Source organism: Rhea pennata, chromosome 1 (genome assembly GCF_028389875.1).
Source record: "Rhea pennata isolate bPtePen1 chromosome 1, bPtePen1.pri, whole genome shotgun sequence".
In the NCBI taxonomy this organism is placed as follows: Eukaryota; Metazoa; Chordata; class Aves; order Rheiformes; family Rheidae; genus Rhea; species Rhea pennata.
This window is the reverse complement of record NC_084663.1, coordinates 185,161,930-185,174,939: the sequence shown is the minus strand read 5'-3', so window position 1 is coordinate 185,174,939 and position 13,010 is coordinate 185,161,930. Positions and strand designations below refer to the sequence as shown.

At 35.8% G+C, this 13,010-nt stretch overlaps 1 protein-coding gene across 3 annotated transcripts in view; it reads left to right on the top strand.

The window, feature by feature from the left end:
* The window catches only part of ZC3H13 (zinc finger CCCH-type containing 13), a 51,150-nt gene that overhangs the window by 4,311 nt on the left and 33,829 nt on the right, over nucleotides 1–13,010 (top strand). For 2 of the 3 annotated variants that reach the window (XM_062566996.1, XM_062566994.1), the window contains exons 2-4: nucleotides 1,803–1,928; nucleotides 2,371–2,480; nucleotides 8,287–8,398. In XM_062566996.1, coding sequence (XP_062422980.1) covers nucleotides 1,812–1,928; nucleotides 2,371–2,480; nucleotides 8,287–8,398 — 339 coding nt within the window. In that variant the 5' untranslated portion in view covers nucleotides 1,803–1,811. The remainder of the gene's footprint in view (nucleotides 1–1,802; nucleotides 1,929–2,370; nucleotides 2,481–8,286; nucleotides 8,399–13,010) is intronic. The other variant, XM_062566995.1, reaches the window with a different exon arrangement.

The following is a 13,010-nucleotide window of genomic DNA, read 5'->3' as shown; positions in this document are numbered from 1 at the left end:
ATTTGCATTTCATCTGCTGTTGTATTACTCAATTTTCTAACTCAGTTAGATCTTTCTGGAAGCCTTCTCTATTCTCCCCAGTTTTTACTAACCCGAATAATTTCTTACTACTCACAAATTCTATTTTACTGTCTGCTTCCATCCTACAGAGCACTAATTAATGTTAACCATTGTTCTTAATGTCTAGTATATACCACATGGTTAACTTCTTCCCCCTCTGAGTGATAATCTTGGTTATCTGAACCTTACTCCTGAAATAAAATTCTTCAAATGATCAAAGGTTTGGAGAAGTAGTCACTATGGCTAAGCTGAGAAATCTTCTTGAATATATACCTTAAGCTTTCTTTCTCCAGTTGTTTGTAAAGGAGCTAAAGTGCTTAGCAAGAGCGTCAGCACAGATTTCTCTGTAGGAAGTGCGTGGACATCAGACCTCTAGGGGAGTTTTATCAGTAAAGTAACCATGGAGTTCAGATAATGAAGTTTCACTAAAATATGAGGAAAAAAGGGACGCTATCCAAATGTCAAGTCTAAAATCTAGGTTACACCAGTGTTACATTTTATATGTATGTATACATTTTATATGTATACATTTATACATTATATATTACGTATTTTGCTGTAGAGTGGAAGCTTATAATCTGAATGCTTTGGAAGCATTACTGTTCAAATAATTTAAAATCTATTAATCCAATCTGGTGGTGGTTAGTTAAAATGTGTATCCTGACAGTAAGGAAGCGCTTTTTTCATTGATAGTTCTTTTTTGACCAAGGCGAAAGAAAATAAATTAACTTTTTAAGTGTGCATGTTCTAAGCACAATGATCAGTTGATGACAGGAGCAGAAGAGACAGCAGAATGGTAGAAGATTGGTGTTTGGCTAATCATGTTACTCTGACTAACGAGCTCCAGAATGATGACATTTTGGAAAGTAGCAGAGGTCTAGCAATAGGCAGATTTTTCCCAAGTTGATTTTATTTCCATTCAGATCAGTAACAGTCAAAGAATGGACAATAGTTTTGGAAACCATTTTGCCCTTTCTCTGTAACCTGTCTCTAGTGCCCCATATCTTCCTATTTTTTTTTCCTGTATTCAATAGCTCCTTCCTTACCCAGGTAAGATAAATGTAACTACCTTATTTGTCAAACTTAAGCTGTATCCGTTTCAAAATCTGTCCTTTAATAAAAGGAGGTATTTCAGAAGTAATGTATCATCACTTTTTTTTCTCTTGAACTCGGGCAGTTCCAAATAATCGTATGATAACAAATCAGTAAGAATATAGAGTGTGAATGATGGCAAGTTCGTTTTCAATAGGCTGTCACATACAGCAAGGGAGGGGGAAATGGGAAGTCTGATTTTGGGCATTTGTTTCTGAAAATGGAAGCCGTTTTTACTAGTCAGAACCTGTTTCTGAGAGGTTAGTGAAGTAACATTAAATATTCTTTACACTTGAAGTTACTTGAGTTGTTGCACAAAAATACCTGATCAAGGAAAACAGCTGTTCTGTGCCTTGTTTGCTGTCTGAATGAATAGAATATCATCTGATCTTTCCCAAAGGGAAGCTGAAGAATCCAAAGCAGATTGTAAAATAAAATGAAAAACAATTGTTACTGGTGTTCAGCTGATTAGCTCAAATCAGAGGCATTTCTTGTAATTACTTAAATTCCATTCATTTATGACTTTTTACTTTCTTCATTACCTCTGCAGCAACTCTTACAAAGTATATTGTAATATTTTATTCTGAGTTCAGTGTCAATAGCTCAAAAAGTGAAGGATTTTACAGTTTTGCTTTTTTTTTTGGTTGAAGTAGTACAAAATGTCAAAAATTAGAAGGAAGGTCACAGTGGAAAATACCAAGACCATATCCGATAGCACATCCCGAAGACCCAGTGTGTTTGAAAGGCTTGGACCCAGCACAGGAAATACTGCAGAGGTGAGTTGTAAAAGTATTCTTCTTTTCCTCCCCACCCCAGCATCTTCTTTTCCAGGACCTAGATGGTGGGAAAGAGTAGTTTGCAAGTGCCAAATACTCAAATGTCACTGATGTTAGTTATGGTGAAAAGAACTCCTTAACACATGGGTGTTCAAAATACTAATGCTAAAATTTTCAAATAACGTATGTTGTCCCAGCTTTTGGAGAGGAACAGTAGTACTGTACCTTTAAATGGTATTTTCACCAACCTATATTTTTCTCTGCCAGATCTGATGTTCATTGTTGTTTTTTTTTTTTTTTTTTTATGAATTAAATTATTGGTGGACAGAACATAGAGATAAATGGGAGTTAATGTGGAGTCATTTGTTTGTTCTGCCACACTCACACCAATGGTATTTCCAAAAATGAGTGTGAAATTCACCCAGTGATGTCTGTCTCTTAGACACAGTGCCGTAACTGGCTGAAGACTGGCAACTGCCTCTATGGGAACACATGTAGATTCGTACATGGCCCTTCACCACGAGGTAAAGGCTATAGCAGCAGTTATAGAAGGTAAATCAAGAACTCGCTTTGAATTCTTCACATGCTGTAGGAAAATAGCTTTTGCAACTATGTGTTTAAAAAAAAAAAAAAAAAAAAAAAAGAAATGCTGTGGTGTACCTAATGGTATGTTTTAGCAATAACCAGTTGTATTGTCAAGCTGCTCAAAACAGTTGATTTCGTAACTTGCAGTGGGTTTTCACAGGACTTTTATGTGTATGTAGCTTAAAACAATTAATGGAGTCCGCTGGGTGCAGATTAACTTCTTACATTACTTGAAATGGGAAATTCAATTACCTTAATAAATGAGTTATTATTTACGTACTGTCACTGCAGCTTCTGATATGCCTTTCTGTCCTGTACTAAAATGCTGTTTTGCAACTACTTACTGCAGCACTCACATACTTCAGCCCTTCTGCCTTCACAGTATTGTTTGATGAATAAAATGTCTATCCTTTCTCTCTAGTTGTAGAAAAAACCACTTCTTTTCAAAAAGTAGTTTCATGACTCTGTCAGGTATATGACAAATATCCTATATCACAAGAGGTGATACAAAAAGTTACTTGATTTTTGAGAAGAAAATACTTTTTTATATACCTCTTCATACATTAGTATCTTTATAAAATGTTTTTTCAGTGTCATTTATGTGGCATAGCACCGTGCTTCTTAGCAGAAACTAAACATAGCAGTTGCTCTGTGCTGTTCTTGCTACAAAGGGCAAACAAGATTGCCTAGTTTTCACCTGGTACCTCTTTGTATGATGACTTCATGTTTTACAAACAATTATGCTTCATATGCTACAGTAAAGTCAGTGTTACCTTTTTTTATAGTGGGCACACTGAAACATCAAAGTTAAGAAACTTTGTGAAGGTCAAACAGGAAGCATGGCATGAGGTTCTGGTTGGTTCTTCTATTGCTGTGCCACAATCTCAGGATGATCTTGATTTTGCTCATTTGATCTTTTACTGCTTCTAAAGAGGTAGCAGCTGGGATACAAAATATATCACCAAGCTTAATGTTTCTTTCAGTGTGTAAGGGACCTTACTCTATTCTGTACTGAATGTTCCAAATAGGAAAAAGAAAATGGTGATTTACTTGTAAAGACTAAATTTAAAAACTATTATATATTGACTGTCATTTTCACTTTGCTTTCAGTATTTGGAACAGTCTATCATTGGGGGGCAGGTTTAGCTCAGTTGGTTAGAGCGTGGTGCTGCTAGTGCCAAAGTTGTGGGTTCAGTCCTCGTATGGGGCTATGCTGAGGGTTGGACTAGATGATCTCCAGAGGTCCCTTCCAACCTTACCATTCTATGATTCTACTTGGTAATTTGAAGACAAGTCACATTTCTTTGCTAGACTAAGGCTATTGCTTTGCTGTTGTCACTAATATTTAAGGCTAATTTTGGCTTACTTGTTTTTATTACTAACTTTTTCCTCCTGTTAGGATTATATGAAAAATTCGAATGGCAGGTCTTGTTGCTTGCTTTCCTGATATGATTAAAAAAAAAAAAAAAAAAGGAAAAAGAAAAAAAATGAGGGGGGGAAAAAACCCTACCTACCCACCCCCACACCAGGACTGACAAATAAAGACTATGCACAGAAAAAGCTGGTTTATATACATTGCAGAATTTTGGCATTTTTCACACCATTTAACATTACAGACATGTTTACAAATGTTTTCCAGTTATTTTAAATACAATTTGGCTTTGTGTAAATCAAGCTAATGCTGCTTCTACATCAGTTCAATTCAGGCATTATTCCTGTTAAAATATCGGGGATATGCTGATGGTGTAGCTACACATGTTCAGCCAGACCTATTAGTGAAGTCCCTTGTCTGCTTTGGCAGCAGCTCGGTAGGACAAAGCATCTCATACTGCTTGTCTGTCTTACCCCTCCAATTTCATACCTGTCTGAAACCAGGCTGGTTGGTAATGGTTTTATCTGACCATAACGCTCCCCTGTAGTTCAAAACACCATCAGATAGTAGGAGAACTTGACTCCCAAAGTGTGAAAAGGCCTCCTAAAGGTAGTTTACATGTAACTGCATTTCAGCATAATACTCCACCAATCTTGCACCACAAATTTTAATCTTACCATTTTTTTAAAAAAGAAGAAAATAGTGTGTTTTTACATGCAAAGCTGTATTTTAGCAGACAAATGCACGGTTAAACGTATGATATCAATAGCCATTTTTGTCCCTCCGTAGATATCCATCAAGCCATTTTCCAGGCATCTGAAATAGGATACCCTAACAAGGAAAGAGTTGTGTCAAAACGTGGCACCTCGAAAAGAGTTTTACTTTCTTGCTCCATTCAGATTGTTGGCTAGTTGCTTAGCAGCCCCTCTACTGCTTCTCTTATGCTGTTGCCAGGACCTATGCAATCACAGGGTCGGATAGGCTGAGAGAGGGATGCTCTCCATCCAGAACTGTTACAGAATAACGTTTACAAACTGTTTTGTGAACCAAGAAGAAAAAGCCATGGGATCCAATATAGAATGGATTACGTGCTTGGGAGCTAGACCTGTTTAGCTAGGTCATGTGAAGAAATGCTTTGACTGATCTTGTAGTTGGGGCATGTACCACCATTTGAACCCAGATTACAATTACAGATCTGCTAGTAAAGACTAGTTCAAAAATAGGAAAAACCATATACTTGCAGTAAAGCCAGAGCTCAGCTTGTGTTAATCTTGCATTATTCCAGCAAAATTAAGCTACTAGGTTTAAAAAACAAACCAAATCAGCAACAACAGTAGGTAAACTTGTATTGTAATACTTATAACCTTCAAAATCCAATCTGAAACAGAAAAACAGGAAAAAAGTGGTCTCATGAGTGTTCAGTTATAATATGTATATTGTACATTAATAATTTATCATCTTCCTATATTAAATACACATGCAGAGACATGCACACACACACAAATATGCAAACATACCCAAATATATTCAAATAAATTATAATGCGTTCCTTTTGCTAGGGAGCTGTTCCTGATGTTTTGAGATAGGTAAAGAAATGAATGAGGAGGTGTTGTTGTGAATGGACATACTCAAAACAAGCTTTTTAATATGGAGAACTAAACTGTTGCAAGAAGTAATGCAGTGTAAAATCACTTAACTCTGTTATTTTAAGCTTGAAATGGTGAAATTCTGCATTGTAGATTTTCTAATGCGTGGGCCCTTCACTAAAAATTAATTGAAGATAAATTTTTCATTAGTAGCTTTTCTTTTTCAGTGTATAGTGATATGTGGAGCCCCGTGTATGAAAGGTTCTACCGTTTGCAGTCTAGCCACATCATCTCAAACTGTAAAGTTAAAATTGTATTTATCTCCTGAAATTCAGCAGGTCCCCCACTGTGTGTCTATTGCTTGGAATATCCAAAGGCGGCTTAAGAATATGTGTGTATATATAGAGAGAAAAGAAGCCATTATTAGAAAAATATTGTGGTAGACCTAAAGGAAAAAAAAAAACTGTTAATAAGCCAGCTTGTTTTCTGTGCATTAAGCAAAAGTATCTAAAAACAGTTATAACTTTCTGAGTAACGATATCGTAAATATTTGACAAATTTTCAGTCAAATAAAAGACTGTTTTGGCTTCTAATGTGTGCTTTTTTTTTTTTTTTTTGAGGATAGGATGGTTACCTTGATTTAGTTTCCGGTATTCTCCCTCAAAGCTATAAAAAAAATGATAACTTCAGTTTGTTTTTCATTATTGTGATTGGTGAGTTTAATGATCTTAAAGTAGACTTGAATAATGCTACAATAAACTAAGCATTTTCTTCCCTCCCTTCTGCTCTGGAAAAGATGATAATGGAAAATGAAATTGTTTGGATATATTTTTTCACTCTACCCTATAATTTGGGGGAGGGGGAAGACATTAATAGTATCACAATATCTTGTATCTCTAGAAAGTACACAACCTGCTCTCTGTGCAAGTTCTCTTGCTTTTCTCCTTCAGCTACAGGCTTTTTTTTCCCCTGAGAATTACTACTTTTGAGGAAGAATGTTACTAGTATATTGTCTACAGTCTCTTTGCTTTTTAAATTAATTTTGTCTGTTTCACAAATCCAGATCCTTTGTGCCATAACTGGAATATTAATAATAAATAAATGAGCAGAAGTCATTGAATTGCCACTTTAATGTTGACAGACATTTTGTTGAGGTAGCTAATGGCTTGAAATGCTTCAGAAAATTGGTTTGATAATGCAAAGGAATTATGTTTCTAGGCTTAAAAGAATATTTTGAATCATAACCTTTGCTAAAGCTAGATACCTTAAAGATGACAGTGGAAGGAATATACCTTGCTTATATTTGTATGCTGGATATTATTTGATTGGTGTTAGTTCCGAAAGAAACAGCATGCTGCTGTGTTGTACCTTTCTTCTGATCTAGAATGACTTGTATTTACGACTTCATGAAGAATTAAATGTATTTAAAAATGACAGAGTCACTGGTCTTTTTCTTCCTGAATCTTTAGACATTTAACATTGTGATGTAATTTAAAACATTAAATGTGGAAAACATTCCCCCCACAAAAAAGGAAAGGGAAGCAAGTTACTGTGCTTCAAATGTGCACAGTTTGAAAGTGAAATCATATCAATTCAAAAATTTTTTATGCAGAAATTGTGAAAGAAAGTTGATGCATTGTGCATTTTGTGACAGAGAAAAGGGTGGGAAAGAGCAGTTTCTGAATGGGGATGTTAATTCAGTTTGGAAAACGAAGCAAATGCAAATGTCATTTATTCATTCACTAAGGTAGCATCAGTATCTCTTTATGATTCTTCAGTGGAAATTAATCTGTACAGATCCTGTACCTTCACAGAATCATCTCATGTAAGAATCTATAATTATGGCTAACAGCCATCACAGAAGCACCAAACTCAATATCAAGCTGGATTTATATGAAGAGTAAATTGCTTACTTGACCCGTAAGGTCATTTGTAGCAGCTGCTTCATCCCCTTTGGTTATGAACTTGTCCAAATGCAAGAGTTGTTCGCCTTTAACCATACGGGGTAGATAAATTTGTTGATCTGTAGCAGGAATGGTAAAATTATATAGATATGTTGTGGCAGTGTATGTTTCCTCTCCCTTCGCATCTCACAGTAGTACCTTTTACAAAAGGTACACTGTAAGCTTGTATGACTTGTAGAGTTACTCCATTATTATTTATTTTAAAAGATAATGGGATAATTATTCTATTGTAAGATGGAAAATAAAGTTCTCCAAAAGTGAATTTCTGATGCATGGTCCACAACAGCTTTTCTTTGTGTCATTGTCTATCAAGGTCACAGGAGAATAACGGCTAGGTCAGGTGATTCTTCACTCATGGACCTCGTCTGTACTCAAAGTTGTGCTTCTGTGTGACTGTTATTGCCAGTCTGCAGTGGTTTGACTCTGCTTTAATTTTTATATATGTAAATAAGTGTGTGTGTGTATGTGTACACACGCATACACTCATGCCCAGACAAAATCAATGCAGTTTAAAATATGGAAAAGGCTAAAAATACCTGGAGAAACTGACTGTGAAATGGTTTTGCCTGATAGTCAGAAAAAGCAGACCTACTGTAGCAGGATGACCTGAGTTGATCAGGAATGGTAACATTTTTCCTCCTAGAGTCAAGTTGGTCCTGATGGTCTGAAAGAAGTTTTTTTAGAATGCTTAGACCTGTTAGAATCCAATATTTTTCTTCATCCTCATCACTTTTGAGTGGGAGTTTTAGATTTTTCTATATATACTGATAACAAAAATAGTTAAAAGACAGATAGTATTGCTTTAAAAATATCCCATAGAACTGGTTATATTATGTTTCTGTATTGTACAGGTCACCAGAAAGGCCAACTGGGGATCTTCGAGAAAGAATGAAGAACAAACGTCAGGACGTTGAGGCTGAGCCACAGAAACGAAATACAGAGGAATCATCCTCTCCTGTTAGGGTAAGAATGGAGTTTGCAAAACTCCAGAATCACTCAGTAGCAGTTGGGCATTGTGTCCTAGAAACCTGATCATGGTGACTTGTAATACTTAAAATGTTTTAAAAATTTGGTAATTTTGTACATAGTGTGTGGCATATTTTGTTATAAAGTGTCTTAACAGATGTGTTCTTTTAATTATTTTGCAACTTTATAGTGCTTTCCGATCTTCTAGTTTCAAAGATATAAACTCAGCAGACTGAATTATGTTATGAATATTGATACTCAGGTATTTAAGAACAGTCTAAACTTTTTAATACTGTCAAAGAAGGTGTATTAACTATTGTTCCGATCATTTACTTTTTTTTTCCTCCTACGTTCCTTCATATTCATCATTTACATGCATCCTGACTCCAGTTGCGTTCTGTTTATCCCAAATTCCCTTTTAATGAGACCATACAGTTAAAGTTGTGCAGGTTCATTTCACCTTCCTCCTCACGTACTCATTGGCCATGCTCACTTTTGGATTTTGCAACCAATTCATTCATTCATCATTTTCACTTTCTAAGCATCTTTCTGCAGCCCTGTCTCTCTTGAATATCAGAAGTTGCTTATTTTAAAACCTGTGTTATCTGTTCCTGCACTGATGTTTTCAAAGAGGGGTAGAGCTGGTAGCGTGACACTGCACTTGTGTAACTATAGCATCAGTGTGTCTGTGATGTTCCATCATGTTTAAGACTATCTTCATAAAAGCAACAGTTAAAAGGTCTTTCTGAAAGTTTGGTTTGCTTCTGCAGGTATTAATGCATTTCTCTTTTTCTCTGGGTCTGTTTCTACTTGCTATGTAAAATGGGTTTTATGTCAGGTGTACAGAAATCAACAGCAGCTGCTATCATTAAATTAACAGAATGGCTTGCCTTCCAATCATGCTTTCAGTTGCTGTTAATTTGTGCAAAATTTCAATCTTTTTATTCTTTACTTAAATGTTTCTTTTATTTTCTAAGAGTTTGTTCAAACTGTTTAGTTATTGAGAACATGGATGGTGGGAAAAGTGTTTTTTCCAGACATAATTAACAATTTACTATATATTTATTTTCTTTCCTGATACAACTCTAATTTGGGTGTAATTTTTACTTTTGATTAGTTAACTCTGGTTTTTTTTATAGTGGTCTATTAAAGTAATAATAAAATACTCTTAAAAAATAAAACCCCAAATGAAGTTAATTGGAAGGAATCAGAGAATTAGTGGGTCTGTTAAAGTACTAGAGAGTTATTTACAGGATAAGTGTATTGCAGAGAGAAAATTTCTCTGCATCAATCTCATAAAATAAAAGATTCAGGAAATCACTGAGCTTTCATATTGATTGCATCGAGGCAACTGTCAAAAGCTGGGATGTCCAAAGAAAAGAATCTGGAACAAGTAGAGGAAGAGGGACAGCCTTCATCAGTTGTACTGCAAAGGACCGGGAGCTCTAAAAGAACAGAAGACTGAAGTGGCTGACCTGCTAACAAAAATCTTGCTCCATCATTAAAGCTGTTACTGTGATGGAGTTCTAATGATTGATGATTTCATCTCTTATTAAAACTTCCAGGATAACTGAGGAGCTATGTAAGAAATCTTAACTTTGCTTTGATAATGACAAGTAGCTTGTTCCATAAAAAGTTTTGTAACTGTGTCTTTAAAGAAGAAGAAGAAGAAAACAAAAATCAAAATGAGAGAGCACTGCTCCTTCACACAAAACCTGTGCTCCACCACTCTACTAGAATTGAAACTGTAACGGAGTACTGGCTGGAAGAAAACTATTTGATACAGATGAAATCCTAAATAGCTTCTTCGGAAACAGAGCTTTGGGGACCTGTAAGCAGTCAAAGATTAATTGATACAGTCTTACCAGATTTAGAGGCCAGCTGAAGGGAAAATGTTGTTTGGAAATGAAGAAGTTAGAGGATGCCATGGTGCTTCATTTAAATAGATCGTTTTTTAAGAATGTGGGAAAAAGTATTGGACACCCTAGATGGCAGACTTTGCAGAAGTTTTGAAAATATTAGTTGAGATTAACAAAGTCAGAGGTGCCATAGGGCTTGGGGAAAAGATAGTTTTGGCAGTAATGGCAGATGAAACTTGGAGTTGGCAAATGTGAGGTAATGCACAGTGAAGGAACTAAAACCAGAAATCATGAGTGAAAATTTTAAAAGTAACTGAAACCACTTGGGAGAAAAATAAGTTATTGTGGACAGCTCAATGAAAACTTCTGCTTGAAGTGCAGTCACAGAATCAAATATTCAGGTGTATAAAATGGAAGAGAAAATGATCAATATTATGCTATAAAAATTCATGGTCCACTTTTATTTGAAATGTTGTTTGGTTATCATCACCCATATGCAAGGAAATGTAGTCAAAGAAGATCCTTTTGAAGTGAGCAAGGAGGTGAGAATGAGACTGGAGAGGAGAAGAAAGGAGATGTGGTGAATGCGTGCAATGTGTGGTTGAAAGTATGTAAATTAGATGCGTCTTATTCATACTTTATCCCGGTAGAAAAAATGGCAAATTTGAAAATGACCGAGGGAAATGCTATTTATCTTATATAATAATTCTACTGATTGCCACAGGATACAGTCAAAGATGTAAGCAGCTTCCACAAAAAGTTGAGACAATTTAATTAGTACAAAATGTTTTTAGAAGAGAGAGAGTTCTTGTTGCTTGGAGACATAAGCTAACCAGTAAAATCTGTCTATCTGTAGGAAGAAACTTCCTGCATGGACAGCTAATAAAGTATCCCTTATTTCTTCATGTCTTGTATTGTTATTTCTAGAGAGACAATGTACTGCATTGCATGGACAGCTACATTGAACTCAGTTGCTTCAATGTTTTTAGATTTGTTTGGAATTATTTCAGTGCTGTATGTTAGTGTATCAAACACATTGCAAATAATTAGATAAGGTTTTTGCCTTTATTATGCTTAGTTGGGAATTGTCATGTTGAATTCTCTGTGTTTTGAGAAGACAGTTACTTTGGAGGTATTAGAAGTATTATCTGAAACAATTTCCGTGAGGTTTGTGTGATTTGGGAGAAACAGCAGGAGAAACTTAATTTATCTTTAGGTGAAAGATGATTGTAAGAAAAAATCACTTGTGTGTTTCCTGTCTTTGTGCTTTTTGTGATGGTGGCTTTTGAATATCTGTACTGGAAATGGAAGTCAGCATTGTCTTCCATCTCTGAAAAAGAATCAATATTTGTTTGTTTCAGGGAAACTTCAGGTTTGTTTTCTTGAACGTTTGTATTGCATGACAGTAGTTTGCACTGTAAAGGTTTTATATGTAGAGCAAAATAGTGTTGTGCTTACCCAAAAGATTCTAGCTATAATATTTAGTAGCTTTTTCTAGATTTAGAAGAATTTGTGCTTTTAAATTTAGTTTATACCATTGCTGCATGTACATGTGCTGACAGTGTGGAAGCTGAAGCTTCTGCCTTGAAAGAATTGTAGATTATAAGAGTGTTATGAATATTTTGTCCATCAGTATTGGCAAGATAACGTTTGACTAGAAGCATGTTTTGCAGATTGCATGAGTTCTATGGTGCTTGGCCAAGCTCTTCTGACTTTAGTAAGAACTATTCAGGTAGGCATTAAACCTTGTGCTGTGGATGCTGATCACATCTTATGGGGTGTGGATCTTCAATTTAAGTAGACATTAGATGTAATAAAATCTCGCAGAATTCAGTAATAATGTCTAGTTTTTCCCCCCTTTAGTAGTATTTCTCCTGAAATTCAGCATTACGTGGTGATAATCTATGCAACTCAGTACCTGAAGGGAGGGTGTCAAGGGGACGGGCCCAAACTCTTCTCAGTTGCCCCGTGTGACAGGACAAGAGGCAATGGGCAGAAACTGAAGCACAGGAAGTTCTGCCTGAGCGTGAGGGCGAATTTCTTCCCTGAGAGAGTGACGGAGCACTGGGGCAGGTTACCCAGAGAGGTTGTGGAGTCTCCTTCTCTGGAGATCTTCAAGGCCCGCCTGGATGCAACCCTGTCTACCATGCTGTAGGTGACCCTGCTTGAGTAGGGGGGTTGGACTAGATGATCTCTAGAGGTCCTTTCCAACCTTGCTGATTCTATGAACTCATGCAAATAGTATAACTTTGAGGATATACTTGAAACAGCATAGACGAAGTCTACTAAATTATTGTCTACACTAGGGCAGTGAGTGTTTTTTTCTTCTTTTTTTTTTTTAAGTAAATATATTATTATGAAAGCTTGTCACTTGTCCTCCAGTAAATGATGTTTTCCAGGGTCTTCAGATAAATAGTTTACAGGTGTATCAAGTGCATACTGCACCTTCAAATACAAATAAAAGATATGCTCTTGGCCTTCAGGAGTTTGACTTTTTTTTGGGGGGGGGGTGCCTCAGGAAGGGTAAGAGACAGAATACCTAAGGATATGAATGAAGTATTTGCTTATTAACCAGTATAGCACATAGTAAGAGGAAAAGTACTGTAAGTGTAACAAATGCAACAAAAGGAATGTGTTGGAGAGTTTTCCATGAGACATTTTGAATATATATTCTAAGATATCATAACTTAAATTCTTGAGTTGTGTACTCCAGGAAAATACACTCAAAAATATCTAAATTGAGATTTTCT